At 39.6% G+C, this 17,982-nt stretch overlaps 1 protein-coding gene across 2 annotated transcripts in view; it reads right to left on the bottom strand.

The window, feature by feature from the left end:
* The window catches only part of MOB2 (MOB kinase activator 2), a 109,795-nt gene that overhangs the window by 43,834 nt on the left and 47,979 nt on the right, over positions 1–17,982 (bottom strand). Inside the window, exon 1 of one of the 2 annotated variants that reach the window (XM_063158668.1) lies at positions 11,202–11,254. The exons of the other annotated variant lie outside the window; for it this stretch is intronic. Coding sequence (XP_063014738.1) covers positions 11,202–11,239 — 38 coding nt within the window. The 5' untranslated portion in view covers positions 11,240–11,254. Of the gene's footprint in view, positions 1–11,201; positions 11,255–17,982 lie in introns of those variants that run through there. 2 annotated transcript variants of the gene reach the window in all.

Raw genomic sequence — 17,982 nt, 5'->3', positions numbered from 1 at the left:
TGTGTCAGAGCACTGTGAGAAAACACCGTGGCTGTGGCTCACCATGGCTGAACATTACCAAAAAACAAGAATCTCCTCACAGTCTTGCAGTTTTCTGACCACCGTCTGAAGGAACACTAAGCAGTAAAAATAAAGAAAATCGGGCCTGAGCATTAAGTTGAAAGGTGTAGAAATCTGAAGAATGTATTTGGGACAACTAGGGAGTTACATTCCTATTATGTATGAGATGAAGCATGGTCTGAAACACTTTGTAAGTATTTTTTTAATCCTCAGAGAGCTGTCTACTTTGAAATTGCATTGCCATATCCCAGTATGCACTTACAGGGGAGCAAACAAATTACTATTAGTTTTCAAGAACATGACAATAAAAATATTTAACCTGTATTGCAACATAGTTTATAACACAAACTGCCTCATCATTATACTTACTCATGCTATAGAACAGATTTAGTATTTATATTTATCAGATTTACTATGATGTTTACTACTGATAAACTGTTCTGTGCATACAGAAGTGGAAATTCATGCTTTTTATTTCCTATTAAGAGTGCCATGGTAGCAAAGTTGAAAACTTATTATCCTATCCAGATTTCCAATACATGTAGAATATAAAAAGCTCAATTTATTTATTCAGTCCACTAAATTGCTCCAAAACACTAAGAGACATTCTCCCTCCCACCAAAAGTTCTTCAGAACTCCTATAGTCAGTGTAAATGCTGACGGCCTGAGCAAACTTACACATGACATAACTCCTTTCCAGAGCAAAACAGAAAAATGGGAACTGATGATTCCAAAACCACATTCTGAAAAACCCAAACCCTTACTTTTCTTGGACCATTTTTAGGAGAGCTTATTCATAGGACTTCTCTCATACACAGTGACACACTCTTATTTGCCCCATAGCTGACCATTGTGACTCCATCTGTTGATCACATACTGCATCATTGACTGCACAATTCACCACCAGAGAGAAAAATTATGGCGTTTTTTTACTTAAAAGGAGAGCATCAAGAAGAGATGTGAACCCTAACTTGGTAGAAATTGACTCCATAAAAGTAAAATTTATTTTTGTAAACACCATAGCAGTGGATTTGACTTTAAAACATAGCAGCCTCGATTTGTACTATTTTATATTGAAATGCTGAAATCAGAGTAATGTTCAAAATTTAAGGTGGGAAAGGCTGAAGCTACTCTTGTTCACAGAATATGGGACACGATTGGCATAGATGTTAAAATCTAAACTAATTGACTTGGTTTTGGAGAAATGTGATTGCCACACCTAGATATCCTTCCAAATCAGAAGAACCATTCTGTTGCTCTCCTGTACATTTTTACTGTCCTTACAAACTTATAAGGATTGCAGCCTGGGAGGGCTACAGTTACTTTTCTACATGGCTTAAGCACATGTTCCTGCTCTGCCACTGCTCTTTATAAAACTTACTCTCAAGTTTAATAGCCTGTGACAAAAACTAACCCATAAAACAGAAAACAAGGGATTTGGGACAAGAGCCTGGAAGAAAAGGAGGAAAATAATTACAATCTTTCTATGTTTCAAAGCCTGGGTCAAAGTGGCCTAATAAAAACCACACATCCAGCTCTTTGTCACCTCTGGGCTGGTTTCTGTCTGATACAACTGTGCCAGCAGATGCTGATGGGATGGGCAGTGAAGAAGGGGCTGCAGCTGCCCAAGGCTCGTGCTCAGCAGCTGCCGTGGGCACCCAGTCACTGCCTGCTGGCTTTTGTGTTCCAGAACAGGGAGCAAACACATTTTTCTCCTCCCTTGTCTGGGAAACAGGAAACACATTCTTATAAAGACTCTCCCTCATACAGACTGGGCAGGAAAAAGGTGGAGTTTGGCAACATTAAGATTTGTTCTTCAAATGCAGACCAGTAATTATTGTAAGGTAAGCGACAGGATGGCTGGGCTTACTAATGTTTACTCACCCTGGTGCTGCTGTTTTCAAATGTATTTATATTTAACGCAGACTTACCCATAAATGGAAAAATCAGTTATTTTTACCTGAGTTTTCAGATGGCAAGACCCTTGCACAGCCTTTATTTTCCTTTACATAAATGTGACAAATCTAAATAAATGCCTTTTTCAATAACTGTACAAGTTCATTCGTTCTTATGAGCCTTATAAAGTGGCTAGACATTTTTATCCATGTTTTACAAAGTATGCTGTTTGAAGTGGAGAACACAGCTCTCTAGGGCACAGGAAAGTTCTACACCTCCACTTCAGAAACCATAAATCAGTAGTAATATTGTCTTTAGCTCAGGGAAAAAAAATATCATCAGGACAGAAATATGTGTGGGTTTTCTAGGAAGGTCACTCACTTGTTAATAAATCTGTGTTTGAAAGGACAGATCTTGTTGATCAAATATGCATCAGGAACACATTAAGTAACAGTAAAAGAATTAGTATGAACAGAAAAGAAAGGTCTCCGCTGGAAAAAAACACCAAGATGTTGGTTTGACACTATTTATTACAAGCTACTCCCAAAAAAAGGCCTAAAATAGCTTGATTGCATCACATACTAAGTTTGAGATGTTACTCACCTACACAGGAAGCACCTAACATCCAGACTACTGAGTATTACAGTGCTAATCTGGATGGAAATCCACCCCTCTTTTTTCAAAAGTTATAATTCAGCCATTGAGAAATTATTTTTTTAGTGAAAACATTAAATGAACCTGCAAAAAAATCTGATTACTTTCAGTTCCTACACACGTACCTAAACTTGTGCTTGTCAAGGTCAGACTCAACTGCCTTTTAGAGCTTACAAAAAAATAGTTGTTGTTGTTTTTTTTTAAGTAACCCTAAGTACAGTGTCTTGAGCATATTACAAAACACCACACTTAACCCCATAAAATTATTTAAATATGTAGTCTGCGTAATACCTCTGTGAGCCATCACTCATTACAAAAATCCTCTCATAAGCTCCATGAAATCAAATTATAATGAAAAAATGATTAAATGCCCCAGAGAAAATGCCTTGTTACTGTATCTTGAATACATCCATAATTAAAACTGACTGAGAAGGCAAACACTTGTCTTGAAAAATAATGTGTTCAACACCTTTGAGCAATGTAGCTGCATGACAGCTGTGAAATAAAGCACCCAAACCAATAAACCCAAGAGGCACAGAGGCAGCAGCAGTGGTGCTGCTGCTCCCTCCCATTCAGCAGGAGCCTCTTGCCAGCGCTTGAGGTTCCTAATCCTTAGCACCCCGTGGCATCACTGTTGTTCTCGCCCACGTGGATGAAGTGAAAGAACTCCCATTTTCTTTTAGCTAAGCTGGCAGCACTAAGCACAGTGATGGCGTATGCTGCATTGTTGGCAGGACACAGCCCTGGGAATTGGAGACTTTAAAAAAGTCATTAGCAGGTTTTGGTTTTGCTTTTTCTTCCTTAGTTTAAAGGGGGGCCATATTCAAGTCCCCTCAAGACAGCTACAAGGAAACAAACTTGAATTTACATCATCATTATTTCAGGTATGGTTTGACAGTGGGCATGGGAAGAAAGCATGCGCCCATTCTCTTTTAATGGAAAGTCTGAATTCACTGAAAAATGCTTTTTAAATGGCTACATTTAATACAATTATTCAGTATTCTTTCACAACAACAACCCATTAAAAGCCTCCAGTCCTCAGAGCATCTTAGGGGGAAGAAGCAGAAGTAAACTGTCCAGTGCATTTCAAGCTCTTGTATCTGCAATTCACAGTAACTGTATAAAAGCTGACAGTTAATTTATTGCTCCTAGTTATTACTAATGAGCTATAAATTTGGCTGTTAATAGTTCTGGTGTAAAACAGATAAATTATATGGCCAGTTTTAGTGGGCACTTCTTACCCAGCATACAACTTTCATTACAAGCTCTAACCACAGTACATACTCCAGAAAGCAGTTTACTTGTAGGGACAGAGGGAGGTGGCAGAGAAGATGCCAAAAATTTTTTAAAAATTAGGCATCTGAAGTGTTTAGTTGTTCCCTGTTCTGGCCCCAGATTGTTAATGGAACATCTTTGCAATACTCAAATCCTAAGGTGAGCACTTCCTACCACCTGAGATTCTGTGTAAGAGCAAGACTTGACAGTTCTCTTGAATTTGTGTGACAACACTGTTTTATATCAAGAGGTGAGACATTCCCATTAAGTAAACACATACACTATGTGGGGATTAAAAAAAAAAAAAAAAAAAAAAAAAGGGAGGGAAGAACACACACACACAAGGCCTGCAAGAACACATTCTGGAGTTCTGAATTAAATCTTTGCTTCTGAGAGAGACTTATAAAATATCCATTAAATTGCTGTTAGCTACATGTAGATAAGCTGTGAGAATGGTTGTTCTTTGATTAAAATATTTCCAAAAGTTGGGAGACAAACTGATCAGGCTACTTTTAAGAATATATATCAAAATGAACATACTTCTGTGCCACAGCCTGAGTCTTAATCACTTTTTCATATTAAAAAAACAAAACAAAAACTTTTCTAATATGACACTAAAGTATCAACTGGCAGAGAGTTCTGAGTTTCAGAACTACATTATAAAATTATTTTACACTATATGCCCAGTGATCTGTATAAATGGCTGACAAAAAGGTTACTCCTCCCAAAAAATTTGATATTTAATATAAATACTTATTTTCTGTAAGTCATCTGCAGCATTCACCATGAAGAAGGCCCAGTTCCAAATCCATATTTGGGAATAACACTATTAATATAACACAAATGACTCACAGTGCAAGTTCTAATGAAATCTTTTATTTAGAAGCATTACATTTATAATACTTTCCCCATATAAGGCTTGCAGTTTAAGCCTTTACACATACATTGTAAGCAAATAAAAAAATGCTTAAACTACTTTTGAATGCTCACGCATGCAAAAAAAATTCCAAAGAAAACACATGTGAGATCATAAATCTTGTGTTGTAGGAGAAGTCCTGCGTGCACAGCTAGGCTGAATATAAAGGGCAATGGAGTCACAGGATGGTTTGGGTTGGAAGGGACCTTAAAGGTCATCCAGTTCCAACCCCCCTGCAATGGGCAGGGAACCTCCCACTGGACCCGGTTCCTGAGAGCCCCATCCAATCTGGCCTTGAACACTGCCAAGGATGGGGTATCCACAACCTCCCCATAAGCTGTTCCAGTGCCTCACCTCCTCACAGCAGAGAATTTCCTCTCTTCCAGTTTGAACCCCTTACTACAGTACCTGGTAAAGCAGCATCCCTCTCCTGCTTCCCTGTAGGCTCCCTTCACATACTGGAAAGCTGCTGTGAGTTCTCCACACAACCTTCTCTTCTCCAGGCTAAACAACCTCCAGCTTTCTACAAACTACTATTTTCTACATTTTTCTCAACCTGAATAGTTTAAATAGTTTAAAGGGGGGGAAAAAAACCCTCCCAACCTTCTATGAAACAACCACCATTCCTGAAGGTGAGTATTTACTCAAAGATCCACAATTACAATTCTAGAAGTGGTTTGGTACTTTGCACTGTATTTCAAACTTAGCAAACATAGAGTAAAGTGGACAGTAGCAGGAGTGCCCAGGACGCATAAATAATGCCAAAATGTCATGGAATTGCTGCAAATGGTAAGCTATAGTCACCACAGGGTGACAGGGAGACTACTGTCAGTCCTGCTGTTTGCTTTCAAGGCCCTTGCATCCACCACCACCCTCTTTCCCCAGCTTTTGATGGCTCCATAACCTCTCCATACTGTTCCTGCAGTAGAGCCAACAGGAAAACAAATGGGCAGAGCACAGGAGCCAGAGCCTGTAGGAATGAACCTTCCCAGCACAGCAGGGCAGCAGCGGTCAGGAACAGCCAGAAACCTTTCCTGTGTGTGGGACACGGTGTGAGGCTGGAATCCTGTCCCCATCCTTTGGCAGTGTCCCTGTGCAGTTATGGAATGGCAGACATGGGATGCAGGGGAGTGAGTGGGAGACTTGAGCAGTGTGTTCTATAAAGGAAACTTCTGCTGTTTATAGCATGAGAGTATTTGCCACATTTTGCTTGTCCTCAGGGGCTGCTCTCCCTCTACACACCCAGCAGTCAGAGCTGCCTTACATGTCTACATCCAGACACCATCCCTGCATACACTGCAGCAACCCTCCTGCTCCAAAAAGCAGCAAAATAAGGCATTCTGTGACATATACGAAGCCATCTCACTTTGTAACTGAGGCACTTGAATGAAGATCACTGTCAGCTTCCGAAAGTGTAGGGGTAAAGCTGTAACTAAGTTACAAATGATGAGAGGGCTACAGCTGACCAAGGAAGTACTAAGATAGCAGGCAGAGCTCAGCCAGGAGGGCCGGCATTTTGTACCTTGGCTTGAATTTTCTGATACAGCCATAAAGCATTCTAAAGATTACTCTCCAAAAATGGATTCCCAATCAAAAAAAAACCTTGGAGTGGATAATCTACGTTTTTGGCCCTAATCTGATACATTTGTGCTGTGCTTTCCAAGGATAACAGTCTGTACTGCTACCCTTAGATTTCCCCTTTTTTTCATGACAGAAAATGTGGTAATTTGGGAGGACTGTAAAGAAGTTCAAACAGCTGTTTCTCCTCAGATAAGATATTTGGGTGTTCATACTACCTCCGTCTGCCAGACGAGCTATTCCAACGAGCTTTCATGAGCTATTTGTCACATCCTTCAAAGATATTTTTCCTGCAGTTGCAATGAGGCTTAATAAAAAGGCCTTCTGAAGCAGACTTACTATGTTCTTTCCCATTTCTACTTTTTTGGGCAAAACAAACATAAGATACTACTTTCTCTCCTTGGCTTGCTTTACGTCAGTACAAGACGGAAGCACACAAGAAAAACAAATTCTTTTTCAATTTCAGTACTTGGCTCAAAATCAAAAGTCATTAATTTAAAGCAGTGGCTTGGAAAAGAGGAAACATCTTGGGGCCAACAATATTTTTTATTAGTCAGTGAGCATCCATTAATCCTTAAGATATTCCAAAGTATTTTGTCCCCATCCAACTTGAATTTGTTTCAAAGCAATGGTTAGTTCTGACTGTGATAATATATAATCACCTTCATGTACACACAGACCTGAGATGAATGCAGAAAAAAAAAATCCCTTCCATGCAGAGTGGAACTCAGAACATTTTTTCCAAGGGCCCCGGGCAGTACTGAGCAGAGGGGAGGTGCCCAACTATTTGAACTCTCATGTGAAACACTGATGCAACAACGTCACAAGGTAAACACAGACTTTTTGAGAAAATTGAGCAAGGGCTCCTCAGCAGCACAGGCACTGAGATGCTAAACTGCAAATACTGCATTTTCAAAGCTTTCACCTCCACCAGATCTCTGAAAGCATGATCTAGTAATGTTCTTTTGACACTTAATGTCCCAGGAAAACATGCCACACAGCAGTTATTCAACAGCAGAGAGTCAGGTAGGGCAATGATGAGAAGATAAAAATTATTTAATTAACATCTAAACATTTAAAATTGTTGTACACATTTGTTTCAGCAAATAGTCTCTTGCATATGCAGTTCAGTTCCATCACCACAGGTTTGGGATGGCCGCTGTGCATGAGTTGCAGAGATTATTGCTCAGATTTAATAGCCAATAATTTGTTGACAAGCTTCTGAACCTGAACTTTCAGACCAAATGTGGTTCACTTGGCCTTGTCAAAACGACCATGACAAGCAGAAGAGAATCACCACGTGGCTCTCTGGCCAGGGTCATCAGAAAGGCCAGTGTGGGTGCAGTTTTCACCCTGTAGGCTGTAGGTCAGAATTCCCTATGCCATTGGAAGGGAAGGCAGCAAGCTGCCAGCTGTCACTTGTACAGCTGGACAATCTACTGAGCACTGCAGCAAAGCCTTCCTGCAGAGGGCATGGCCTTTGTGCAGGGACACCAGGAGGACACAGCTCTGTGTGGCCACTGTGAAGCTTATAGGAATGCACAGGCCTGTACACAGGAAATTTGACTTGGGACCAAAGTTCAAGCTGTGTTGAGGTCATATCTTGTGAAATGCATGCTTGGATTTATACCCTTCCTTAAACTCAAGTCATTAGGAGAAAAAGGGGGAAATAAATGTGTAGTAAACAATATTTGTTATTTGACACCCTAACAGCCTGCAAAGACTTATACAGAGCATCACTAATTCCAAATGATAAAGGGTCAAGAGAAGACAAAAGAAAAAATAGCGATTGCAAAGAGAAAAAAAATTGATGCTGCAATGCTTACAGTGCCAGTGCATTTTTCAGTGTCACTGTGTCACAACACAGCACCAAGCAAATAAAGGAATATCTCCCAAGCTAAGATGACCTTCAAAAGAGATCATTTATACAAAGAAACTTTGCAATGCAAAGAAATACAATCAGCACAGGGCAGGATAGCACACAACAGCAAAGCTGACTTAACAACATGGCTAAAGAGATGCTGGCAGGTAAGATTTCTACCTCGGTCTCAGCAAGATAAAGTGGGTCTTCTAACTCAGTGTCCTGTGATGAATCTCAGCACCAGATCCCTCTCTCTCCACAAGCCTAACAATTACCCATTTCAACAAGCAAGAGCAAACATGCCCATGTCCAGTGAGACCTGCTCACAGAATACATATAAATCACTGCTTCTAAGTGAAACTCTGGATTTTAATTGTGTTTCCTGTTTATGTTTGTACAGTGTCAAATGAGGTGCAATGAAACAGCAGAAAAGCGAGGCAGGGGAGGCTTTTTGCTGTATTAGGTTGGAAAATATCCTCAAGTATCTTAGCTCCCCTTGCAATCTCCCCCTTTATGAGTTTACAACTGCAATCAGAGCCTGAGCAAATCATATCCAATGAAAAAAATTTATGATGATGATGACTTTAGCTACAACATCCTTGTTTACTATTCCCTGTATTCTTGTTTAGCTTTGGGGACAGTTTTGGGTTTTTTTCAGTTTTTTGTTTGTTTGTTTGTTTGAGGTTTTTTGTTTGGTTTGCTGTTGTTTTGTTTTAGGATTTTTTGTGCATGTGTTTTTAATTCTTTTTTTGGTTTGTTTTTTATGATAAAGTTTCATGCATGGCAGTGTAAAAAGCACTCCCACAGTAACTATCTGCCCTCGAACACTCCACCCCAATGAGCTCCCCTCTCCTCAAGTGACCTGCACAACAGGGTACCTCCCCACCTGACAAGTGGAACATGCTGTCCCAAACAAAAACCCTTCAAGATCAAAACAAGCTTTTCTGCTGACATGGCAAAAGTTTAGGCTAAACAGGAAAACATACTTGAAGCTCTTTTTCCATTACCTTGCATTATTAAACCATCTAGGCAAGAGATAAACATAAAAGGAATTTCTTTAATTAGATAAATCAACTCCTCAGCATCTGTTGTTTAATAAAGTAAAGCAGATCAGCATGTTAGAATCAGATAATATTGAAGTCTCCCACAAACTCACAGCTGAAGCTGCTTCTTCATGCAAGCATTTGGGTGCCTCTGGTTTTACTCACTGTAATACAACACTTCCAGTTAAATGCTCACTGTAAAATGTAATGCCAGGTACACACTGGGCCACAACAAGTGAAATTCCTTACAAAGATTATGCATCATCTTGCAAGTTACAACAAGGCACAACAGATGCACAGGGTGATCTTGCACAATACATTTCCCTGAAGTCCTATACCATGCATTTTTAATAAAACTCAAATCAATGAAAGATTGTACTTCTTGTAACTAAAGTCTGAAAAAAATAATTTAAAATAAACAATATCCATTACCTTTTGCTTTTCAGCATCATTTCTTAATTGTCTCTCTAAGATAATGTCTCAAAGGTCACAAACATCTGCAAAAAAGCCAAGTTAACTAGAATATATTCTTAGCCTCTCTCTACTGCAAACCCAATCCACTGAGGGACAAGTTTATCAGCTTAAAACCAAGCACTGTAAGATAGTAACTTTCAATTATGTTTGATCTTGTATGCAGTTGGATAATGGATAATGTAATTTTTATTACAGTCATTAAAAAATGTTAAGGGTGTGTCACAAAGATGTTAACACCCATCTACTTTGACATTAAGAAAAACCTAATTCAAATCTAATTTTGGATTTTTTAAAAATCAAATGTAAACATACTTTGGCAAAGCAAAAGATCCTTCTAAGCTGCGTTGGGCAAACCAGTGCAGGCAAAAACCAGAGCAGTCCAGATGACCAACATTGCCCAAGTATTCCCCATCCATCTGAGCTGGAATCTGCCTCTCCTGTGCAGAGGCTGCCACTGGGCTGCAGCATGGACAGCGAGTCTAAGGCACTGTGGGCTCAGTCTGCATACCTGTACTCTGAAGCACATCCAAAACACATCTGGGCTTTTCAGGAGCTGCACCATGCAGCACTTACCTCAGCACTCACTCATTGCAGAGGGCTAAAGGCAGCTAAGGAAAGTGACACTCCAAGATTAACAACTTTCTTCATTTGTCAAGTCATCTGCCAGCTGCAAGCAAACAGTCACCACTGCACAGTGGAAGTACAAGGCCTCTTCAGACCAGCTAAGCTGTGCTCAGAAATAAAACTTACATCCTATGAAGACACACAAGAATCTGCTTTAATAAAAATCAAACAATTATTTTTAAAAATCCAATCACCTGAAAATTCTCTCTTTTCAATTTTTATAAAATTCTTTGAACAAGGAATATTTAATTCATTATCATCTTTGCAGTTATGGTGTATTCCGTGTTACTGAGAAGATGTAACGGCAATCAGAGAGAAATAAAATCAGTACTTTTAAAACCACAAAGCTAGTAAAGTAACTCAGAGCAGTAGTTTCAAGTAGCAACTAATTTTTCAGACTGGTGAAATTTAAAGTAATTTGCATTCCATGTCAGGGAGCATCACATTTAATAAGTCTAGCTCTTTTTTGTACTAAAAGCTGGAAAATACTTAATATAATTACTACAGGCACTTCTTCAGGAATCACAGAGTTCCTAATGTTTCATGGCTTTACTGAGCGGATCCATCTCATTTTACCATATGGACAACTCCAACCTGCCCCCACCAAATGCACACACTATAAAAGCAAACCTAACAAGATGCAGAAGAAAACAAAGCTAAATAAGCTGCACATTTCCTACTCTGTGATCCTCTGTTCTTTTTGAGACAAAAGACATGGCCATTATTTCATGTACCCCGTCACTGGAGAGGAAAATAAAGGCTTCTGTTTTCACGTGGTTTAATGATGAAGTTTCAAAAGAGGATGCAGGCTGTTTCTTACCCGTTCAGCGTGTATGACCCATTCCTCCTGAGTCTCATACTTGCAGATAAGAATCTTAGGAAAAAGTCCAGAATGAGGTGGTTTGTCCTCTGCAACACCAGAACACAGGCACCTGTTTGGTGGTTGCGCTTTTTGTTCACCAGGGGATCGCTTTCCTGTTTCCCTGAGTCATCAGTGGGGAACAATGCGAAACCACCACCAGAGCCACTGAGCAGGAAGCCCAGAGGAAACTGCCTGCAGCCAAACAGGAGTCTGGAGGTGTAAAATCTCCCCAAAGCACCTCTCACAAAACCTTGGATCCTGCTAAGGAAAAGCAGCAAAAACTCAGAGGAGTTTTTTATCAAGTACCTAGAGGAGAGCTCTTCCTTGCACACGCAAGAATAAATTTTGTAGAAAGCTGTAGTTTATCAGTGAGCTGCTCTTCTTCTGAATAGCCTGAAAGCAGCTTCAGATCTGTTCCCTCCTGCTCACCAGCCCTGCTGCAACTATTACTCAAGCACTACCCTTGGAGCACAAGGCAACTAAACAAGAAGCGCTAGATAACAAATACTCAGCATTTTTGTTTGGGGTTGTTTTTTTTTTTTTCTCCTCCCAGTATCAAGCTAGAAATTACACCTGTGCAAAGGGACATATGATTAGTGGTTAAAATGCTTATTTTCCTTGTAGCAGGTTAAAAACAGGCAGATCTAAATTCACGCTCGAATGCTGCAGGGAAAAATATCCTCTAGCAGTCCAGTGTGGGGCAAGCTGCCCTGCATAAATCACAGCACTGCAGTGCCTCAGATGAGGCTGCTTTCCTCCCCCCTCCTGCTCACCCTGATAGCTGTGAACCAAGCAGCTGCACAGCCTGAGTCCACACAATGCAAAAATCACTCCAGGTAGCTGTTGATCATTTACTGCCTGTGAGCAGATCAACAGCGACTTAAGTAATAAATCACACGAGAAATATTTTTATCAATGGATGTTGAAATGACCATCACTTGTGGCCCAGGTGAAACTGCTTTAGGATATGGGAAAACTGCACACTAGACAAATATAAAGATTAAATATTCACTACCTAAAAAGCAGAAGCAATCAATCCCATAGAACTCTGGCCCAAGTAAAATGTTATTCTTATTCTTGAGCCATTTGAATGGCTCAAATGTCTAAAGACAGTATGCTTGTCAAGCTGCATTTTTATTTGAAGTAGTTTAATAGCTATAGAAAACCAGCCTAAAAAAGGAGAATTACTTTAATTCTTTATAGGTGCCTCAGATTATACAGCTAGGTGTAACCAAGAATACCTGTAAAGGGACTATAGATCACAAATGTTGAGAGAAAAAGAGTTACACTGAATTATAGGCTGAAGAAATCAATGTGGTCCTGATGATAAAAGGCAATGAGACTGAGCTGTACAAACATGCTGCATCTACAGGACAAATTCTCAGCATCTGGCCTAATCTGGAGCACTGTGCTCAACCCATGGCACTAGTTGAAGGCAGGTGTAGAATTAGGTGGAGTTCAGAGAGCATAGAGAACATTATCTGTCTTACAGATGAGAAAACTGAGGGAGAAAAACAACACAACACCTTCCAAGAACGTAAAGAGAAAGAAAACAAAATGTTCTTCCTGCTCTGTCCAGCACAAAGGCATTTGAATTAAGCAAGAAACAGGGCAGGTTAGCATTATTTTGCTTGGTATGTGTATTTGGGTTTTAAATACAGGAACAGATTACAGAGCCTGCATTATTGCAGGCCTTTGAGATGACTTTGCTCCAGAGCTGGGGACTGACTGGGTGACTTCTGCAGGTGACTCTCATCCCTACCGTCCTATGATTTGCTCCCAGTTCTAGCTGCTAGAAAAAAAATTTAATTGTGCTGTGTAATCATGACACAAACTAGCTCAAGCCAAACCAGACTAGAGCAAGCTTTAGAATTTCCTCCTCAAAATAAGTCAGAGGGGCCAGCACTCCAAACAGGTCCAGCACATTACAAGCACAGTGGTGGCAGCACTCTGTCTTTATCCTATACATTCTGGGAGAGAATGATACCTCATGTTCTCCTCAGCTTTACAAGGTCCCTACCTCTGTACTGGCTGGCACTAGGGGATGATTATTCCAGTTGCTATGGTCAGGCCCCACTGTCCCTCCAGATTTTCCTATCACCACAGAACAGCTCGAAGTCAGGTCCCTGCAGGCAGCCACCTACCCACCAGTGCTGAGTAAAGCACAGACACATTCTTGGAAGCTTATCAAAGTAAACTAGAATGACTTATTTTGCTAATTATTTAGAAAATTTAAAAAATAAAAGTAAAGTTAATAAATCAAATATGCTACATAAAGATTATTTCTAAATGCTCTGCAAACCCATCTCAGATGAAAACTTTTAGTCGATTTTCTTCTTGGAATATAGGATTTTAGAGAGGTCACCTTAAATCCAGGCTCAGAGTAAAATCCAGGTTCTGGTATGTTTGCAGCTTTACTGGAAATAAAAGATACATCTGACAGTATAATTGAACCATATATGACACTGGGCTTTCTTTGGGTATCTACTGATTTGCATTGCAGCTACACCAGCAATATGGAACATGGGAGCTGTCATGAGGTAGTGTCTGATAACTATTACTTAACAGCAATTGACTATTCTAAACTGGAGAATCTTTTTTTTTTTTTTTGTAATAATAATAAAAAGTGACCATTCCACAGATTATTTTAAAGTGCCTTTCTGGAGACAAAATTTAAGTGATTTATCCATGAATTTTATGAGAATTTTGCTTTCACTGGCTACCTAATTTTTTAAAATTTAATTTCAGAATTCTGCTGCTGAAAGCAGATGCTGGTTTTCTTTTTGGTAAAAAAACAGTGGGGCTTGTCCTTCTGCAGAAGGACATAAATTCCTTTTTTTATTTTTCACTCCCCCATTCTCTTTCAGGATTACAGCAGCACTAGGGTATGTGTTCTTTAACATCTCCATCTGAAAACTATTATAGGAAACCAGCAACTAAATATAAACTGTCCAATCAGTGCCAGAGTCAGCCACATCGATGCTGGGATCCCAAAATGCTATCATGGACAAAAGAATTTGCCACAGGAACACAGCTAAGCCTACGTGCCAACACAACCACTTCAGAAACAATGAATTCCTGCTTGAGAGAGCTCATCTGCAGAAATGTGTTTTGTTCACAGAGATTAAAAAAACCCTTATTTTCAGTCAACATAAAGATGATAAACTCGCTGAATAGGCAACTCCATGGTGAGGCAATGTGCTACAGACATTATCTCCTACAGTATTTTCAATTAGCTGCACCTAAAGAAATCCTCTCCTCTCTCCCTACACGTAGGCATTCCAGAGACCATACACAAGCTGAATCATCCTCACTGTGGTGAAGGCACTTGGGAGAAGGGAAAACATCTTTATGTCTCCTTAAGATCCCTTCTGACAAATAAAGTGTTTGTACAGCCCACTTCGCTTTCATTCCCTTTCCCAAGCAGAATCCATAAACTTTAGCATGGATTTTTTTGTTCACAGGCTAAACATTCATCCAATTACTGCCCTGCTTCCAAGGGGAATTTCAACAGCACCATTTGGCCTAGTTATTCTGGACATTAGCTCAAAGACCAGTTCATTAGATAACATAAATTAGCATGGATGATTTACCATTTTCAACCATGTCCCAGCTACTTTGAGCTCTGAAAACATCATTAAAAGATCTATTTCAATTCCTATTAAATAAATTCCCATTTAATAAGGAAATGTACATGTTAAGTAAAAGGCTGAGTTCAGAAGAGAAAAGCCAGTCCTCCACTACTTGGACAGACTTACAGTACACTCAGAGCTTAATTATTCATCCAGGGAGAACTTTGCATATGAATGAAACATCATTCTACATTTAAAAAGAAATATTCACTAGCAACCTCAGTTCTCTGCATCTGGTCAGGAAAGAGAGGAGACAGAATGCCCATATGTACCTTATTTGCCAGAGCCAAGGTTTGCACAAGTGTTAAAATGTTACTTCTACAGTATATTTATTATTATTTTATAGGTGTATTGTTTGTCCTCTTTTGAAAAATCTACTTGAATTTGTCTATTTGACTACTGAAGAAACAATTTACTCTCTTTCTCCTGGAAAATACCCACTAACTTAATGCTTAACCTTGTTTTCTACTGTCTTGCATCATAACTTGTATTTAAGGACTGTCCAAGTTAATTCCCAAGATAACCAATGAAGTACTGAATTGTTACAAAGAACAAATTTAAGGCTGCTTTTCTGGGCTGATTATACACTTCCAGCACGACACCAAACAGTGGGTCAGCCACGTTCACTTACTTCTACCTAAATACTTACATAATTAAGCCTTAATTTACACTGATATTAGAGGAACAGAGATCTTACACATCACTATCAATTGTTGCTTGATAGGGAATGAAAAAGTAAAAGAGGAGAAGGAGAACAGGAAATCTGACTCTAAGACAGCTAGATGTAAATGTTATCCCCAAATTCTTCTGATTCATTTGGCATGTGAAGATAGTGCTGCCTCAGCTTCAGAGCTGAAGAGATTTCTTTGCCAAACTTGTAAAGAAATCCCATTACACTGGAGATTTTGGCTTAGTATTGAAAAGAAAGCAAGCCAAAAGCCCTGTATGAGGACACTACAATGATCAATATACAAATAAAAGCTGTAATAAATTTCCTATAACCAAAGAGAAAGCCATAACAGGGGAGAAGTCTTTAATCTGCTTTTTAGGACAAGATTTTTGTTTTAGTTTGCTTTTTATAATGAATACAATAGGCAGTCCTGATTTAAAGCAAAAATGCCAGCAGCACTGAAGGGGTTATTGCAAGCTGTTTATAATAAGCAAAGGAGGACAGTGCTGGAGAAAGTTACAGAGCTGTAATAACAGAGCAGCAATCCGCCTGGAAACGGAAAAGGGTGGGGGAGTGCTTTCTACCGGACCAGGGCAAAAGCCAGGGCTTATAAATTTAGAAAAAAATACACACCCACACAAAACGTCTCAAGTAAGAGGATAGGGGACGAAGGGAAAAAAAGAAAGGAAAACACACACACCATTTTACAAGGCCTTTATATAAATTTTGCCTAATCATTCTTAGTGGACATCTGCCCATGGCTTAATACAGGAAAGACCAAGCTTTCAGTGTGTGCCAAACTGTCTGAAACACAAACCTCTGGCACACTGCCTGCTTTGATTCCCCACTTGGGGCAGTTTCTGGGAGATGAGCTTGGAGCAAAGGAACACAGACATTGCTCTTTGGAAGGGCCAAAAGAGTTAACATAATGTGAAGTTTGTTACTGGACTTCACGGTACTCGAGTGCAGTCTCCTCAATTTACTTTAAATGATTTTTAGGTTTTAAAAACAGAAGCAGCTGGGCAGAATTCAGTAATTAGTTTTGGTGTTAGAGAGAGGTCCTTACACAGGGTTAACAAAACTGCTGTGGCAAAAGAAATGCTTTAGTAGGAGGTGAAGGCTGCCCTGATTCACAGAGATGGGCACGGGGACAGCAGGTATTTATAGAACTCTGGCACAGGGCTGCAGAGCATGAAGACCCCCATTCAGATCAGCCTCCAAAACTCTGAGCATCTCAAAGGAAGGCTCATAAAGTTACATAAAAAATAGTAAGAGAAGATTGATGTTCTTGGCAAGAGCAGCAAGCAGGTAATTTAGAGCAGGCACTGCCCCTTCAGCCCAAGAACAGGAAAGAACTGTATGAGTTACCAACATGCTCCACCCAACCAGTCCCAGGCGGTATAAAAGTCTCTGCTGCAAAATTTAGCTAATGATACAATCCAGGAGAAGTGTGGAAGTACCACAGAGGGAGAACAGGAGAGACATTTCTGAGAAAGAGACTTCAGCTAAAATTAAACATGATCAGGCACATAGAAATCCCTGAAGCCTACAAAACAAGCAGAAAGAAAACTAGCCACATTTTCTATGGCACAACTGGCTTCTTTCCTTTTATCCTTTCCTTTTTCTTTTAATTTAGCCAAGTGGTCTTATACTAAGGTGCTAAAAGCTACAAGCAGTATTTCAACTAAAACAGTTTAAAGCTGGATTGGTTTTGTTAATAATGAAACAGTACCTAGATTCAATATAAAAACCTCATATCCAACAAGCAAAACTTTTCTCTATAGAGAACCCTCAAGAAAGTGAAGTAAGGAAAATTCTTTAAATACTAAAAAAAAGGTTGTAATTTTGGTCAAATACAGAACAAGCCATTAAATACAAGAGATATCAGGAAATAAAATGGATAACACATATGTGAGTTTGATAAAACAGATCACATGCCATACATAGGTGAGTAAAACAGGTATACAATATGTGCTCAGTCACTGTAATAGTTTTAAATTGAAACAAATTAAAAGTACCAGGTCCTCACACTGAATCTCCTTTTAAACTTGATCATGAGCTTGGTCCTGCACATCCTCCCCAGCACCCTGAGAGATTCATTCACCTCTTCAATTACTACCCTTGCTTCTGCACAGACTCACTGTAGGGATTCTGGAATGCCCCTCTCACTCGAGGGTAAAGGAAATTTACTTCAATCCCGAATTCAGACTGCTGATACAGATGCTTACTGCCAAATATTATAAACTAAATTATCTATTCAATGAATTCAACATTTACAGCTGTCAATAAGGACAAATCTGGCAGCCAGTAAGTGGTTCTTTTGCAGTTCCTAATTCAGAAGGGTCTGTTGGTAAGGCACACACTGATGAGCTCTCTGCACTTCAGTATGCAGTACAAATCTCAACAAAGGAACACTTCTGCACCCATGAAATATGGC

This window comes from Melospiza melodia, chromosome 6, assembly GCF_035770615.1.
Source record: "Melospiza melodia melodia isolate bMelMel2 chromosome 6, bMelMel2.pri, whole genome shotgun sequence".
NCBI classification, from domain to species: domain Eukaryota; kingdom Metazoa; phylum Chordata; class Aves; order Passeriformes; family Passerellidae; genus Melospiza; species Melospiza melodia.
This window is presented reverse-complemented; position numbering and strand designations above follow the sequence as displayed.